At 40.5% G+C, this 15365-nt stretch overlaps 1 protein-coding gene across 3 annotated transcripts; it reads right to left on the bottom strand.

The window, feature by feature from the left end:
• Window positions 1-1745: 1745 nt before the first annotated feature.
• On the bottom strand, window positions 1746-13027 carry LOC114440396 (somatostatin receptor 3). 3 transcript variants are annotated; one of them, XM_028412829.1, is made up of 3 exons: window positions 12778-13027; window positions 6887-6986; window positions 1746-5997 (listed from the first exon to the last, which is right to left on the bottom strand). In XM_028412829.1, the coding sequence occupies exon 3, from the start codon at window positions 5956-5958 to the stop codon at window positions 4504-4506; it is 1455 nt and encodes a 484-aa protein (XP_028268630.1). In that variant the 5' UTR covers window positions 5959-5997; window positions 6887-6986; window positions 12778-13027; the 3' UTR covers window positions 1746-4503. The 3 variants fall into 3 exon arrangements, with proteins under 3 accessions (XP_028268630.1, XP_028268629.1, XP_028268631.1); XM_028412828.1 differs by lacking the exon at window positions 6887-6986 and having other exon boundaries at window positions 1746-6002; XM_028412830.1 differs by lacking the exon at window positions 6887-6986.
• Window positions 13028-15365: the final 2338 nt, after the last annotated feature.

Here is a 15365-nt window from a genome sequence, read left to right as displayed (position 1 = left end):
ATATAGTTTGTTAAAAAGTCAAATATCCTTAAAACGTATTGTGAGTTTTAGGGGAGCGCAGCAGGAGACAAGGAACAATTTAATTTCAGCTAATTTGGTACAATGTCAACTAAGGACTTTGCTGAGGCCAGTGTGTGTGTGTGTGTGTGTTTAAAACATCAAAAAACATTTTTTGAATGTATAAAAGTTAGAATTTCTTCCAACATGCTAATAAGGTTTGACCTGTGACAGCTTTGTACTCTTATTTATTCAGTCTCTCTTTTAGCTTTATAGGAGATTATTGAAGTTCCTTTTATTTCCAGTCCAATGTGTTTTTAATTGGGTTTTGTCTGCTGTACACACGCACACAGCTCTTTAAAAAGCGCTTTAGAAATGTAAATCAGACACGCGTCACCTCCGAGGCCTTGAGTTTGTTTTCTTAACTTCATCCAATTAAGATGCTACTCACACAATGCAGAGGTCAGGGAATCTGATTATAATACGAAAAGCTGTGATGTCAGATTGATGTCGGAGGCATCAGGCAGCTGATGGATGATGAATATCTGTCTGGTCTTTTATGTACATGTCGTTCATATATATTAAAACAGAGATTCTAACTGTACATAAGGCAGAAACCTCAGTGAATTCTGCCATTTTGCATGCTTTCTGTGTTGTATCACTGCCTAGAAGCTGGGCTGTGACTCATATCCATCGTGCCCACTGTTGTCCTTCAGGGAGTTTTGGAGCAGTGCTGACAGCAGATGGGCAACACAGTGTCTACTGAGGGATTTTAAATCATTTTAATAACATAGATGTGACTGAAGGTGACGGTGAGGTGCATTTAACTGTTTCTTAGCAATTTGCCAGTGCTCACCTAGTCCTGTGTTGAGGCGGTAGCTTGGCTGCTTCAATTGGCTGCTGACTGCATCAGTACTTCCTCTGCTTTTAACACTAAGTAATTAAATGTGATGTGTAGGGGGAAAAATGAGCAATCAAAGACCAATCAGTGTGATTAAAATCTAGCTAGCAAGCCATAAACCATCTCTGGGAAAAGAGTACTGAAGTTTTTATTTAGGTCCTTTTTCCGTCCTTCAACGCACAGAAAAGTGTTTTTGACCAGCACTGCTGCCAGTCACCAGGGTTTTGCTTTGGGAGGTGGACGTCAGGGGTGGTTCGCTTCTCTTTGCAGTCATCAGAAGGGCATCACGGTCACAAGGTGATAATCGGCTTCAGCTTTGATCAGTAACTTTTGATTCTGTGATTTAGTTTACATCATGTGTATATATTATGTGGCTCAGGTGGTAGAGCGTCCAGAATGTCCATTAACTGTGAGGTTAGCGGTTCAACCACTCACGCTGGCTACATGCCAGTGTGTCCTTGGGTGAGTCAGTGTGTCACCTTCAGTGAGTAACAGGGTAAATATGAAGCAGCGTAGAAAAGCGTTATATTTATACACACCATTTATATCAATATTGACTGATATGGAAAAATGTGTCATGATATCAACATACACACACACTGATTTCTTGTATTTGTGATCATTTGGTTAATTTGTTTCATTGCACTGAGAAAATGAGGACAACAGCTTCACTAAAACACCTTTTATTTAACACAGTCAACACCAGAATTGTAAATATGAACAGTGAAACGGCAGCAACACGACTAGAATCATTAGACACCTTGTATGCCATACACTAACATCTACACTAATCTGCATCCTTCTTTGTCAGCATTGATTTCCGATAATCTGATGAGAACTGGTGTAAAATGTGGCTGCAGCTGCACTTTGATGGGTTCAGTCCCACATTTATTACTTGACAACACAAAGTAATAAAGAAGACTCCCACTCAGTGTGCATTAGCAGTGAGATAATTCACAGGGCTCTCTGCATCCTGATCACATTTGTGGTCCAGATGGAGAACTCTACACAAACTGTGATCTGAAATGTTTGATAGATGTAATCTGTTCATTAGGACCATGTGTGGACCTGGTTGTGTTCATCCTCTCGAGCTGATGGCAGTGTTTGCTCTGGGTTTTCCATAGTTTCTCCTGCCAAAAAAGTGAATAATGGCCTATTAGTGTCGAGTCTTGGTCCATATTGTATGTGGGTGAGAGCCAGTGGGCAGAGAATCACAGTGAGTCATAGCGATGCCACCAGCAGACCCATCAACTGACTATCACCTCTCCATGTACAGTAAGCACAGGTGGGAAGCCGCGATCACACAGCCGGCAACAATATTTATAGCTGAACGCACACATGGCGCGACCAGTAGTAAACCACTCACACGCAGACGCACCCAGCTCCACTCTGCCTGAACAGATCTCCGCTGTCATGAAACTGCGAGCCCCAGGGGCCCGGCAAATAAAAGTGTGAGCCAAGCAAATCCCTTTTTAATGTGACTTTAATGATGGTTTTATGCTCCTCAGTGGATCGCTGCTGAAGGGCGTGTGTGTGGGCGTGGGGGCCGAAGACCAGCCGAGCAGCAGCAACATTGTTTGACTTACAGCCTGCTAAATATAACCTGGCTGCCATCAGAGTGCATTTGCTGTCATGAATGAATGGGAGGATGGCGAGTTTGTGATGAATGATGAAGAGAGGTTTTTTGTGTTTCTGACACTCTTCAAAGTAGAGCTGGGGTAGAACTTCTGTTCCATAAATAATAACGCTTCATTCACAACAGTAGGATGTGTTCCTCACTTCATACATCCTTTTTTTTTTTTAAAGGCAAACACCTATTTTGAGCTGATTTCTTTTTTGCAGTTCTGGACAAAGACCATGTCCCATAAGCCCTGGTAGACATTAAGAGGTCTTAACCAGACAGAGAGACAGTTGTGGCTTATGTCACATGTAATGTCATATTTCAGTGTTTGCCAGGCAACTGCAGGAGCATGTTTAATTTGATTAAAGACAGATGACCTAATGAGAGATTAGCTTGATTTAAAAAGCTGAATAGCAGGTCACAACTTGCAGCAGAAATTGTATTTTTTTTATTAGGCAAATTGAACTTCTTTCATTTGGCCTTTGAAGCATACACCACAGAAGCTATTATCAGGAAATCAAATCTTTGAGTATAATTAGCAGCAGCATTATGGCCCCATATAAGACCACATTCATGGGAAAGCAGATACGTGACTTATGACGTAGATGCTTGCATTCCAGCCTAGTGCAGTCATATCTTGGTCTGTTCGTTTTACTCTGTATGCACACTATAAGCACACACAATTGCCAGTATAATTTGTTTTAGATGATAACTCACATTCTTGAGATGAACATCACGCATGTGTGCAGCTTGTTGTTTCCGATGGGATGATGTTAAGTTATTAACTTCTAATGTTTTTCAGGAGCTAAGGATCCTGTAGAAATCAGTATTGTTGCTCTTCTGTGTTCCACAGTTTACCATATAATCTTCACATTTTATCCAACTACACAGAAACAAATTGATTTCCTAACAACAATCACAGTTTCAGGTGCAGCAAAGATTGATTTAATACGTATTTCAGCTAAAGTTCCTCTACAACATCTGTTTACGTTCAGGGAAGCCATGCAACTCTATCTCTCAGAAATTATCCTTAACAAGTACTTGTGCCACAGTTAACATGTTTTTAATCCATGTCAAGTCTGACTCATACTGAAACTGTCTGCACACAGAGACAATACAGTGAAAGTGGCTCTAAAGATAAAAATAGTACATTTTTTTCACACATAGAAAGTGACAATGGGGAAAAACAGCAGTGTCTGTGTGCAAGCAGTGTGACTGTATTTTAGACACACACACACACACAAAAAAGTATTGTTTTTTGGCACAATTAAAACTTTTTGCAATCATATATACACTTAAGTACCGCATTTTTGAGATTTTTAAATGTTGTTTCAACCTAACTGATTTTAGATTATTATATTATTCATCTGTCACTTAACTTTATCTTGGATTTGTGACAGATTATGCAGCTTAATCTCACCCTCCTCATGTGTTGTCTACATAGTGTATTATAATACATTTTTTTTCTGGAGCATTTGTTATTATTACATTTTACAAAAGTGCATCAGCTAATTGCATTCATCACCTGCGGTTAAGAACTTAAAAGTTTTATTGGCTAAACCCTAAAGACTCACTATGCTGTTACAACCATCCACCCTGACCACCTCCTTTACAGCTTTGTTTCTCTGTTAAAACACTGAATGAGATGCTGGCACACCAAACTAGCACATAAACAGAATTCTAAGGAAATGCAAGAAGCTTAAGCATTAAGCTTAAATACAGGCAAACCTGAGCGAATGATTGTCACATTATGGAATATACAGGCTTAAAATACAAAACAAGACACATGTGATTAAATAAAGGCACACATCAGTACATTCAAACATGCACATATATACACATCAACTGTCCCACATTGATATGAGTCCGTTGATCAGAACATTTTAAGGCCCGTCCACCTGAGATTTTCCACAGTATTCTTTACAAACTGTCTATTGGAGACAGGCCACTCTGTGTTGTAATACTTAGTTCACATTTACAGTCCCTATAAATAACTTATCTCCAGTGAGGTGCTCTGTTCCATGTTTTCCTCTGGCAGAGCTTTAATGCTCCCATTTTTGACTCCATTGAGAAGCAGTGGAACAGTCAGTGTGGACCCATTGACAGGATCCTTGACTTTCAAATCTCCAGTGTTTTCATTCTTGTCCGGGGATGATCGCTCTGTTGCCCCTGAAGTCGCTCCTTTCTCTGAGAACAATGGCTGTGAACTCCCTGCCTGGAAGCTGCCATTCCCATTCTGGGCGATTCTGTAGATCTCAGTCATTTCTGAGACATCTTCCTCATCATCGTCCTCATCCCTGATGGCTCGTCTCAGGCTCTCCCTCGGCATGAGCGCTCTCCTCCCCTCTTCCTGCTGCTGCTGGTGCTCCATAGGGTCATGGTTTTCCACCTTCCTTGTGGAGCGGCAGAGGGCTTTCCGAAATCCCCTCTTGAAGTTGTCTGACAAGAAGCCATAGACGATGGGGTTAGCGCAGCTGTTAGCATAGCTCAGAACCACGACAAAGTAGTAAACGCCCTGGTAATCTGAGGGTAGCGACACCAGCAGGTTGATGATGTTAAGGGCATAGAAAGGCAGCCAGCAGAAGACAAACACAGCGACAACAATCACAACCATCCGTGTTGCTTTTCGCTCCGACTTCCTGCGCTTGGTGGACGTGGCGTGGACTTTCTTACCTGAGCTGCGGATCTTGAAAACGATAAGCAGGTAGCAAAGGCAGATGATAAGAAGAGGGCAAAAGAAACCAACAGTGGAGGTGTAGATGATGAAGGCCGCACTCCAGATGTTGGCTGGCTGAGGCCAGGCGATGTTACAGGTGCCTCCTGCTTTCTGGATGTTTGCAAATATGACCACTGGCAGAACCACAAGGAACGACAGTGCCCACACTGTGCAGTTCACAACTTTGGCCACCTGAGGGCGTCGCCACTTAGAGGAGCGAATTGGATGGACCACAGCGAGGTAACGATCGATGCTCATCACAGTCAGACAGAAGATGCTGGTGAACTGGTTGATAGAGTCCACAGTCATGACCAGCCGGCACATGAAGGAGCCAAAGGGCCACGACTGGAGGGTGTTTTGCACAGCCAGGAAAGGCAGGCCGAGCATAAAGAGCTCATCGGCAATAGCCAAGTTGAGGATGTAGATGTTGGTTACTGACTCGATCTTGGAGTAGTGCAGCACAATGTGAATCACCAAAGTGTTTCCGCCCAGGCCTATGATACAAACAATGATGTATATGAGTGGGATAAGGACCCCTGCCACGCTTGGCCCTGAGGAGACATCAGGAATGGTGGCGTTGGTGGAGTTAAACAGCGTCTCGTTCAGTTCACTGTCGTTGAACATGAACAGAAACAGAGGGAGCTCAGGCGAGGGGCTGGCAAAGGTGCCGTTCTCCCACGTCTGGGCTGTCATCTCCAGCCCCAGCAGCGAGGTTTCACCCATGGATGTGCTCTTCCTTCTGTAGTCTCAGCTCCCACCCATCTGTTCTAATAGAAGGACAACAACAAGTAGTTATCCAACTGGAAGACAAATGTTGATATGGAATATAAAACATGTATGGATAGAATTTATTTGTAAATTAAGTAATTTTATGGAAAGTGTATGTAAATATAAGGAGGTTAAAATAGCTCTGAGAGGGTGAGTGGAAAGGACAAAGCAACATGCTAAACAGTGATGAAAAGCTGATGAGACAGGTGGATATGAGATGAGTCACACAGAAAGCAATTAAAGCTGGGTTGAATATGGATATTTGCAGGTAGATTGATTAGACCACATCAGCTATATTTAGTTAGTTTTTTTAAGAGCAGGCAAATCAAACAGAGGGTTTTCCCACACATGGACAATGCTGATAATTGACATTTTATTAGCAACCCAGCAGCACACTGGTAAACAAGCAGGGAAGGGCGAATAGACTGGAAGACGCTTTGGAGGCGACGCAGTGTCACACTCAGTAAACAGACACTGACCAACTACTGAAGGGAAATAGCAGCTGCTACACCCACCCACACTGACACACAGTCACAAATGAAAAAAAAAGCGCCATCGTTTAGGTCAATATTAGACTGGAATTGTCCTAAAATGTAGCACATTTTGTCACTGTCTGCATGTGCTAATGTCCACATTTTACTGATTGCTGTCCAGATAGTTTAGAATGTACTGGTATGAATAAAAAGTTTAATCATTTGAAAAGCAAACACAATTCTGTACCTGTTTAATTTCTTTAATTTCACTTTTACTCATAGCACACAATGTTCAATGTCATGTCAAAATAAAAAAAACCATGGCCATGATAACAAAGAAATTCATCTTAGAAATGGTTTTGTGCTGCGGAACCTTTGGAGAATAAATGGTGAGAACAGCACAGATGCACCTTGCGCTTGCTCAGAGTTCATCAAACAAACGGAGTAAAAGGTTGTTGTCGTCAGTGTGACAGCTGCACAGTTGATGTAAAAGGCTTTCAGTCTCTCCATCTGAGAACAAATACAACCAGAAAATGTCCTAATAAGGAAAAAATAGAACATACAATGCAGTGGTCTCCTAGTGAGACCTGTCTGATTAATCATTTTTCAATATCTCCCAATCTTTGTGATTACAGACATTTCACATCTGAAATCTGCCAAATTTGGTACCATGGAAACCAGAGGAAGAGAAATCCAGAGATTAGTGTCGTAAATCAAACGAAACCAAATAAAACAACAGTGGACCCCCCCCCCCCCCCTCTTCTCGAGTGCTTGTGTTCCGGAGACATGAAAAAAAAAAAAAACAGGGTACATGCTATTCTTCTGGTCTTAACAACATGAGCCGATCAGGTCGAGGCTGAGCCTGGAGCTTCATGCTGCTAATGAAGGACTATTTATATAATGAGGTTTCATTGAATATATTGTTTTTGTATTACATTACACTCAGCTGATAATGTTCTTTAATTCGATATCACATATTGGCTGAATACAGCTTTCTCTCGTCATTCTGCCCTGCGCTCATTATCTTCAGGAGGTTTGCCACATCAGCTCTGGTCATCATTACCTATTTATGAAGACAAACCTTTTTTAATATGGAGAACATGGCTTGCTTTTGCATATATATCCATACCAACCTGAGAGACAACATGAGGCTTATAAATAAGCCTGATGTTAAAATGGTAGTACACCTGCCTTCCTTTCCCTTGCACTTATTTTAACAGACACAAGATAAACTGTAGAATTCTTTGATATTTTGAGACCATAGAACTAACTGTGGGTATTTTTGTAGCATAAAAGGTTATTGGCTGCTTCTCTTTGTGCTATATAAAAGTGAATTGAACATGCTGTCCTTGTGGATAAAACATGCAATTTAAAGATGTTTACCTTGGGCTTTGTGAGCTCAAAGGCACTTGTTTTCCAGTTTTTATAAAATGAATAAAAGAAAATTACAGACAATAGTCACTGGTTACAGCAAAGAAAAATTATTATACGAGAGAGAAGAAGCACGATGATGCATCTTTAAATCTTCGTCGGACTTTGACAGGTTTGACTGAAATGCTTTGCAAAAATCCATTTATCAAACTCCATTTCTCATCTCAGACATCCTGTTTAATATCTGCTTTGTGTTTGTCATATTACATTCTAGCTCATTAATCTTTATGCTCAGCACCCCAAGCCCTTTTGAGCCTTTCAAACCTCAGTGAAAGGGAAATCCATTTTGGTTATAAATTGAGGTTCTGAACTGCTGGCGGTGTGACAGGAGAGCGAGGCATCTTCTGATCCAAATGTCTGCCGATTGTTTTGTTTTTTTCTTTTTTTCTTTAAATGACACAAGAAGAGGCTCCGAGGTGGCCCTGTAACCTCATGCATGAATTCAATCAGTGATCAATAGCTTTTTTTTGAGTGTGTAAAAGGAATGAGTGTGAGTTTGATAGGCTTAAGGCACAAAAAATGTAGGTCATCTGGGCTAAAATGACATGATCTATGTCTGAAACGTTTGATGTCCCCTGCCTTTGATTGGGTGATGGTCTGGACTGCATTGAGGACTTGTCCCTGGTGGACATGTTGTTGCTGGTGACACAGTTTTCCACTTTGTTTACTCATTGTGGACCTATTGTGTCTTCATGCCATACTTCTGAAACATAATAACAAGGATGGAACTTACAGTGATCCATGATGCATGTACTTTTGGTACAGGCTGATGCAGTCTTGGAGTAAAAACCCATTCACAGTTACCAACAGACTAATACAACTTCAAAATTAGCCCTGAGTGGAAGGCAGACTGAACTGCAGCTCACTGCAGGAGCCGAAATGCCAACATCTTAGCTGTCAAATGCTGCTCCACCGCTGAGCTGAGCCCAGCCCAGCCCAGCGAGCATCCATCACAAAGGTCAGAGTCTCTGACAGCTGCAGCACTTTAAAGGTTTGGAGTGTTTCGGGGAGGAGCTTTGGCATCCTGACAGCATCCAGGAGCACAGAACAACAGGTGCAGTCAGGTAGCTCACACCGAGGCTATGACACATGCAGTTTTTACTTTTCAGTGCAACACTGCTGCTCCACTACAGTTCATAGTAATTATTTAAATGTAAGCTAACACAATCAATCAATAGAGAAGTGACAGTAAGTTGATTTTGTGAATGCAACATTCTGTTTAGTCAATAATCAATAGTCATTTACATCTGAGGAACAAACTGCAGATCATTGCTATGGACGTGGTTCTCATCACCAAAGAGGGCTACGTCCAATCCGCTGGAAACATCTGTGGAATTAAATTGAAATCAGTAGGGTGTGTAAAACATGTTGTTGTAAAAAGCCATGCTTGCATCATAGCATTGAGAGCCCCGTTCAGGGTGATTTTAATTTATGTATATACATCTGTATGCAACCTGTGAGCTGTGCACATCTGAAAAATGTACTACTAGTGTGCACGATGAACTGTGCACATGAACAGTGGGAGACATGCTGTGTGGGGTTGTGAAGGGTGAAAAGTTTAATTAATCACCGATGCACTGTGATCAACTTTCCACTTAAATAATTAGTGATAATACCGAGGTGTTGAAATGCAACGCAATTACTACTTCTGTATCTGTGTCTCCACAGCCTGTCAAAAGCTGTGGGTAATTATAATTACAATGATCATCTCTGTATAAACTCTCTGCGCTCAAAGTTTGCAGAGCTACATTTTAAATTATTGTTCACAGCTGATTCTGTGGTTCACAAAGGCAATTATGTGCACACTGCTGAAAAGACTCGGTAGCAGTAAGGAACGCAGGTCATGGACACGGTTAAGGACATTTGGCAGAGATGTTTGAATAGTGTATTTGCTTTGTTTTCTTTTGTATTTCCCCCTACTAAAGGCCAGGGCATGAATGTTCTTGCCCAGCGGTGAAAAAAAACAATCTACTCTGAATGAGTGGAGGAAAACATATGAGCAAAAAAAAAATGGATGTTGTGAGCAGCGTGTTATAAATACACTGTTTTCTTACTGACATTTAGCTGTTTACAGGCACATTGGAAATAATGGACTGGCTGAGCATCATACTATATACTGTACATAATGGCTTAGACCAACAGACAGGCAAGGTCTACAGCGATGCATTCACTGATGTCCTTATTTAAGAGCGTGGCCATTCACTACGAGCGTGATTAGTTGCTATTGTGATCAGGCATTTAAAGATGAGTTTAAAAGGTTCATTCATTTTGCCCTCATTTAACTTTAAAGCTACAATAATTATTCTCAAACAGTACAGACTATTTAGCCAATAGAATCAAGTACATAAATTCAAAAGATTGCACTTTTTAGAGCTGTTTTATCTTCCACAAGTCAGAGTTTTCGTCTAAAAACACAAAGTGCTTCCTGAGTGGTATTGATCTTGTTTCAACAAGAAGTCCTTGAACTGGTGTGTTTCTGAGCAGCACCACTGATGCTTTCAGACATTAAAAAGGAACAGACGCTTTGCAGTCTTACACTGTTGCTTGCCGATTTGTTTCAAACTTTCATAGTGGATTCATACAAATAGCACACAACAACTCAATCTCCACGCAAACCTTCTTCTGCAAGCTGCAAGGGCTCCTTATTTCAGCAGTTGTTTAGAACACCTGTCGTTGCCACGAAAACATGCATTTTTCTATGTGCCTTCATGTGTGACCACAGATTTTGTGCCTGTGTGGGAAGTGCTGATTTACACATATGAAGGGAAAAGTTACATGCACACTTTGTGCTGTTTGTGCGTGGGCTTGGTGCTAAGGAGCACAGGTCCCTGCCATTATTCAGAACAAATCAGGGACTTGTCGTTTAGCATATTGATTGATGAATATTTAAACTACGTCCTTAAGTTTTTGTTTTTTTGTACCGCCTCTTCTCTCTGCAGGAAGTCTGTCACCCTGAGGTGTTGTTGCTGCTCCTGCTCCTGGGCTTTAAAGGGAAGAGGATGGCTTTTGCTTGAGGCTTGGTGAGTCAGACGTAATAAACATAATAAACACAGTACAAACAGCCTGGCATCCATTTCTGGCTTTACTTTTAAGCGCTCCACTTCTGAGGTAGAACAAAAGATATTTATGACAGGCAGCAGAAACTTCTTCCAGACCTCCAACTCATTTATAACTCTGTATTTAAATATATATATATGTCACACTGTGCTGTGCCCCCTGCTACATGTGCTGAAGACAGTGTTGCGTATTATAAACAATGACGCAGCCTGCTGGAAAACCTGACAACTATCTAAATTTCCCCAAGGATCTTTTTGGTTATGATATGTATGTATATATATATATATATATATATATATATATATATATATATATATATATAATTATAGCCAATGGATCACCTGAGCTCTGGCTCCATTAATGATATGCAATTAACAAACGGGTTACTATGAAGTGCTGCTCGATTTAATTCAATAGCTCATTACATTTGACAACTGGGAGATTGTCTTTAAAAAGGCAGTTTTGCCTGAAATAAATGGGTTGTGCTTATTAGCTTCCCTACTGCAGCAACACAGGTGGGAAGCTGATCTGTCTGTATTTAGATTTGTGTCAAATGCAAAAAGCTTTCAGATCCACTACAGTTAACGTCAAATCAAAATGTACTTTTTCGGATGTTAAATGTAAAAACACAGATATTAGTGGCAGCATTTCCATCACAAATGGCTGCACATGGTGGAGGGATGATGTGGGGTTTTTTTTGCTCCTCTTAACTGAACAGATCATGCTGATCACACTCAGACTGTCACAGACACAGTGGGGAACATTTTTTTCAAGGGAGAAAAAAAACACGCTTCCTCCCAATGTCTGATCTGTCTGTGAGAATTCATGATGCAATTCTCAGAAGAAGACCGAGGGCTGCCTTTGAGTAAATAAAAGATAAACTGAAACTTCAGTCAGGAGGGCTGACTTGAATATTCAATGGCTCATTGCACTTTTGAAGTATATTAAAACCTTCTTTTTTGCCAAGCCCCCTTCAATGCATCACATAAACACAAACAGTCCAGACTGACTACACTCAGACCTTTAAACATCCCTTTTAAAACTTGAGTTGTGTGTACTTCTTACTATTAATGCACAGTTTATAAAGCCTTTATAAGCACCTAATTATAAATAAAGTAACATTAAGGAACCTTTTCACCAAACAGCTTGCCAGGTAGCAGCTACAGAGGCAGAAAAATAACCCCAAGACACATAAAATCATTAAATATAATGTAAAGATCATAAAATATGACAAACCACTAATGATCAAAAGTAGCAGTACACATATAACATCTGACCTTCTGTAGAGTTGTAAAGAGAGTGAGTGGAAAAAATGGAGATAAAGTTACAACACATGGACGAAAAACGATTTCAAAACAAGTTACACGATGAATAATGATGAAAATAACCTCTAAAATCAGCACAAAGAAGAAAAAAGTCATCGTCTCATTTCTTCTGTGTGTTTCTGTGTGTTCTGAGACATTTTGCGTTCATCCAGCACACAGTGTGTTCTGTCCTTGGCTGTAATCTCTGGAGCAGCTATTTCATTGCACAATGTTTAAAGTTGTTTTTTTAAATCATTAACTCTAATAAATCACGCTAACTAACATACAGCCTGTTTCAGTAAAACGTCAGAGCTTTAACACGCCATTCAGAAGTTTAATGATCAGCCTCAGGGAGTGATCAGGGGGAATTGTTCATTCTTTATGTAAAAATCAATCAACACTGCGACCGCAGGTGAGGTGAGAGACGCGGCAGCGCGCCCTCAGCCACTTACAGCCAGTGAACTGATATAAATCTGCTGCAAAGAAAAACTACAAACCCTCCAACTTACCTTTAAACAGACACTTCTACACACTTCTTTTTAAGGGCGGTGTTTGCGGATTTTAGCGGTGAATCAGCGCCACGCGAGCAGCCGCACTCCGTCTGTTCCCCGTCAGGATGCGTGTTATTCTCATCCTCCGCGCTGGAACAGCCCGCTGAGTCCTCCGTGTGCTCCTCTCTGACTTTGCTCTCCGTCTGCTCCCGGACTGACTGATGCACTCAGAGCCACCACTGCAACATTATAACAGTAGCGCAGGTCGCGCTGTCTCCAGCTTGTAACTAGGTAACAGCTCCGCTGCTGCACACAGTCAAGTAGGAGGTGTTAAAATCCTTTGGTGTGTGTGTGTGTGTGTGTGTGTCCCTGTGTGTGCACGGTCTGTGTTATTCTGCGGCACAGGTGGACTTCTGTAGCCAGTGGAGAGAACCATGCTGTAGAAGGCAGCCATATACAAAGGTTCAGCATTTAAGAGTCTATTTTTAGAAGGTTGTAAAGTCAGGTGAGAAACTAAGTGCAAATACAAAGAATTGCAAATAAGTTAAGATACATAACATAGACAGAAAACAGATGCAAAGTGGGTATAAAAATACATTAAACAACCACAAAGAGAGGCAAAATGACAAAAAGAGACAAATTAAAAAATACAAAAAGATCTGAAATGAATAAAAAGTTAAACAAAACATTAATGAAGAGATGCAAAGATACAAAAACATCCAAAAAGCAGGAGAAGCAACGAAATGAAAACAACCTCAAAGATATTTAAAATGACTGAAAATAGACACAATGCAATAACAAAGAGGTGCAAATGGCTGAAGAGGCACAAAACAACAAGGTGTGAGATGAAAAATGTTATACAGAAACAATAAGATGCAAAACATCCAAAAAGCAAGAGACGCAAGATGACCAAAAAGAGACAGACAACAGTCACACAGATAAAACGGCACAGACAACCACGAAGTGATGCAATGTGTCTCAAAAGAGACAATTATTTTTTATAAAACAGTCCCATGAGCAAAAACAGGTGCAGAACAACCCCCTAATATAGATACAAAATGATCACAAAAATGCAAAAACAACAATGATAACACAGCTACATGACCTTAGAAGAGATGCACCACACTGTCTAGATGAACTCATTAATTGCCATGACAGGTTGAAGCCTTTATTGTGGTTGATGTCATGATCTGATTTGGTTAAGATGAAGAGTGTGCTCATAATGAGTGTAGCACTGTCTACATGCAGCAGTTGGGAGACCTCCCCACATCCTGTCATAGAAGCAGCACAGCCAAACACATCCACAGCAATAACAACAATCTAGCTGTCACATATCAGCTTCTCACAATGGGGAAGAGGAAATAAGTGCATCACAAAAAGTGTCACATCATCTCTCCTCTCTCTAGTGTCTGCAGTGTGTTACAATGAGGATCCGACGGAACGGAAGTCCCACTGTGACCCACAGTAGGATAAACAGACCTCTAGATTAGACCATTAATATTCACCGTGTCCACTGTGCCCATGGTGAAAACTGTGTGCTGTAACATTGTATTTCAATTATATGTGTGATCACATTTCCTAAGAGGAGGAGATGGTTAAAATTGTTTTTTTAGAATATAATTTTCTGTTGTTAATTTTAATTTGGGTATTATATATTTTTGAACCATTTGTAGCTGGTTATGTACATGTATATGTTAAAAATATTGGTATACAATGTCTCATTGTTTCTTAAAGGCACAGATCAGCATTTTATGCTTTGTACAGATTTTTTGTGCAAAACCAGCCATAGCATTGCTGTCTCCGTGAAATTATGATTACCCTTGCTAATTATACACAAGCTTCAAACTGCTGCAGCTTCTGGAGGCATACATAACAGCTACATACAGCTGAAATACAGTTTGTGAAGCATAATGCTAGATAAGCTAGAAACATCTGTCATTTAAAATCACAGTGTATATGCTAAATTTAGAAGCTTGCTGCTTTGTAAAAACGGCGATTTCCACACAGATGACAAGATGTATTACATGTAATTTTATTGCATAAATTGGCTTCTTATGTCAGATTGTTTGTCCCCTAAAAAACATTTTTCTCCTTCATTAATCTGAGCAGCAATTCTCTTTTATAACAAATTGTTTTTGGCAAACAAATTAGTTGCACATAAACAGCATTTTAAATTTATTTCGGCACAAGTTTGTCTGTAAGACCTAGTTTTCCATGGAGACTTAGTGTGACCTAGTTTTCTGCCTCCACTCTGGTCCATATATGCAGCCGTATGTACGACGAGTGTTTCTAAGGGCCACTTTATCAACTCGAATCTTCATTTCAAATCAGCGGATGGAAAATCTGAGGAGAGCTGACAAGCATAGCAACATAAGAGAGACAAACAAAAGGAGAGCTGAGCCCTTTTATGTGTTTTCTCCCCAAATATCAAATATTATTTTTTTGTATTTTTTTATATGTAACCTGTTTTTCTTGGACTGACCAGATTTGAAATAAAAAAGAGGCAGCACCATTGCCAGTAAAAACTATGGACAGAGCTTCCGTGACGTCACTCGTTTGTTTCTGAAGAGCCGTTCTGAGGCTCGGTGGGAGGTTCAGGGGCGTGA

Source organism: Parambassis ranga, chromosome 8 (genome assembly GCF_900634625.1).
Source record: "Parambassis ranga chromosome 8, fParRan2.1, whole genome shotgun sequence".
Lineage (NCBI taxonomy): Eukaryota > Metazoa > Chordata > Actinopteri > Ambassidae > Parambassis > Parambassis ranga.
The sequence above is the reverse complement of the archived record's forward strand: the minus strand, read 5'-3'. Positions and strand labels throughout refer to the sequence as shown.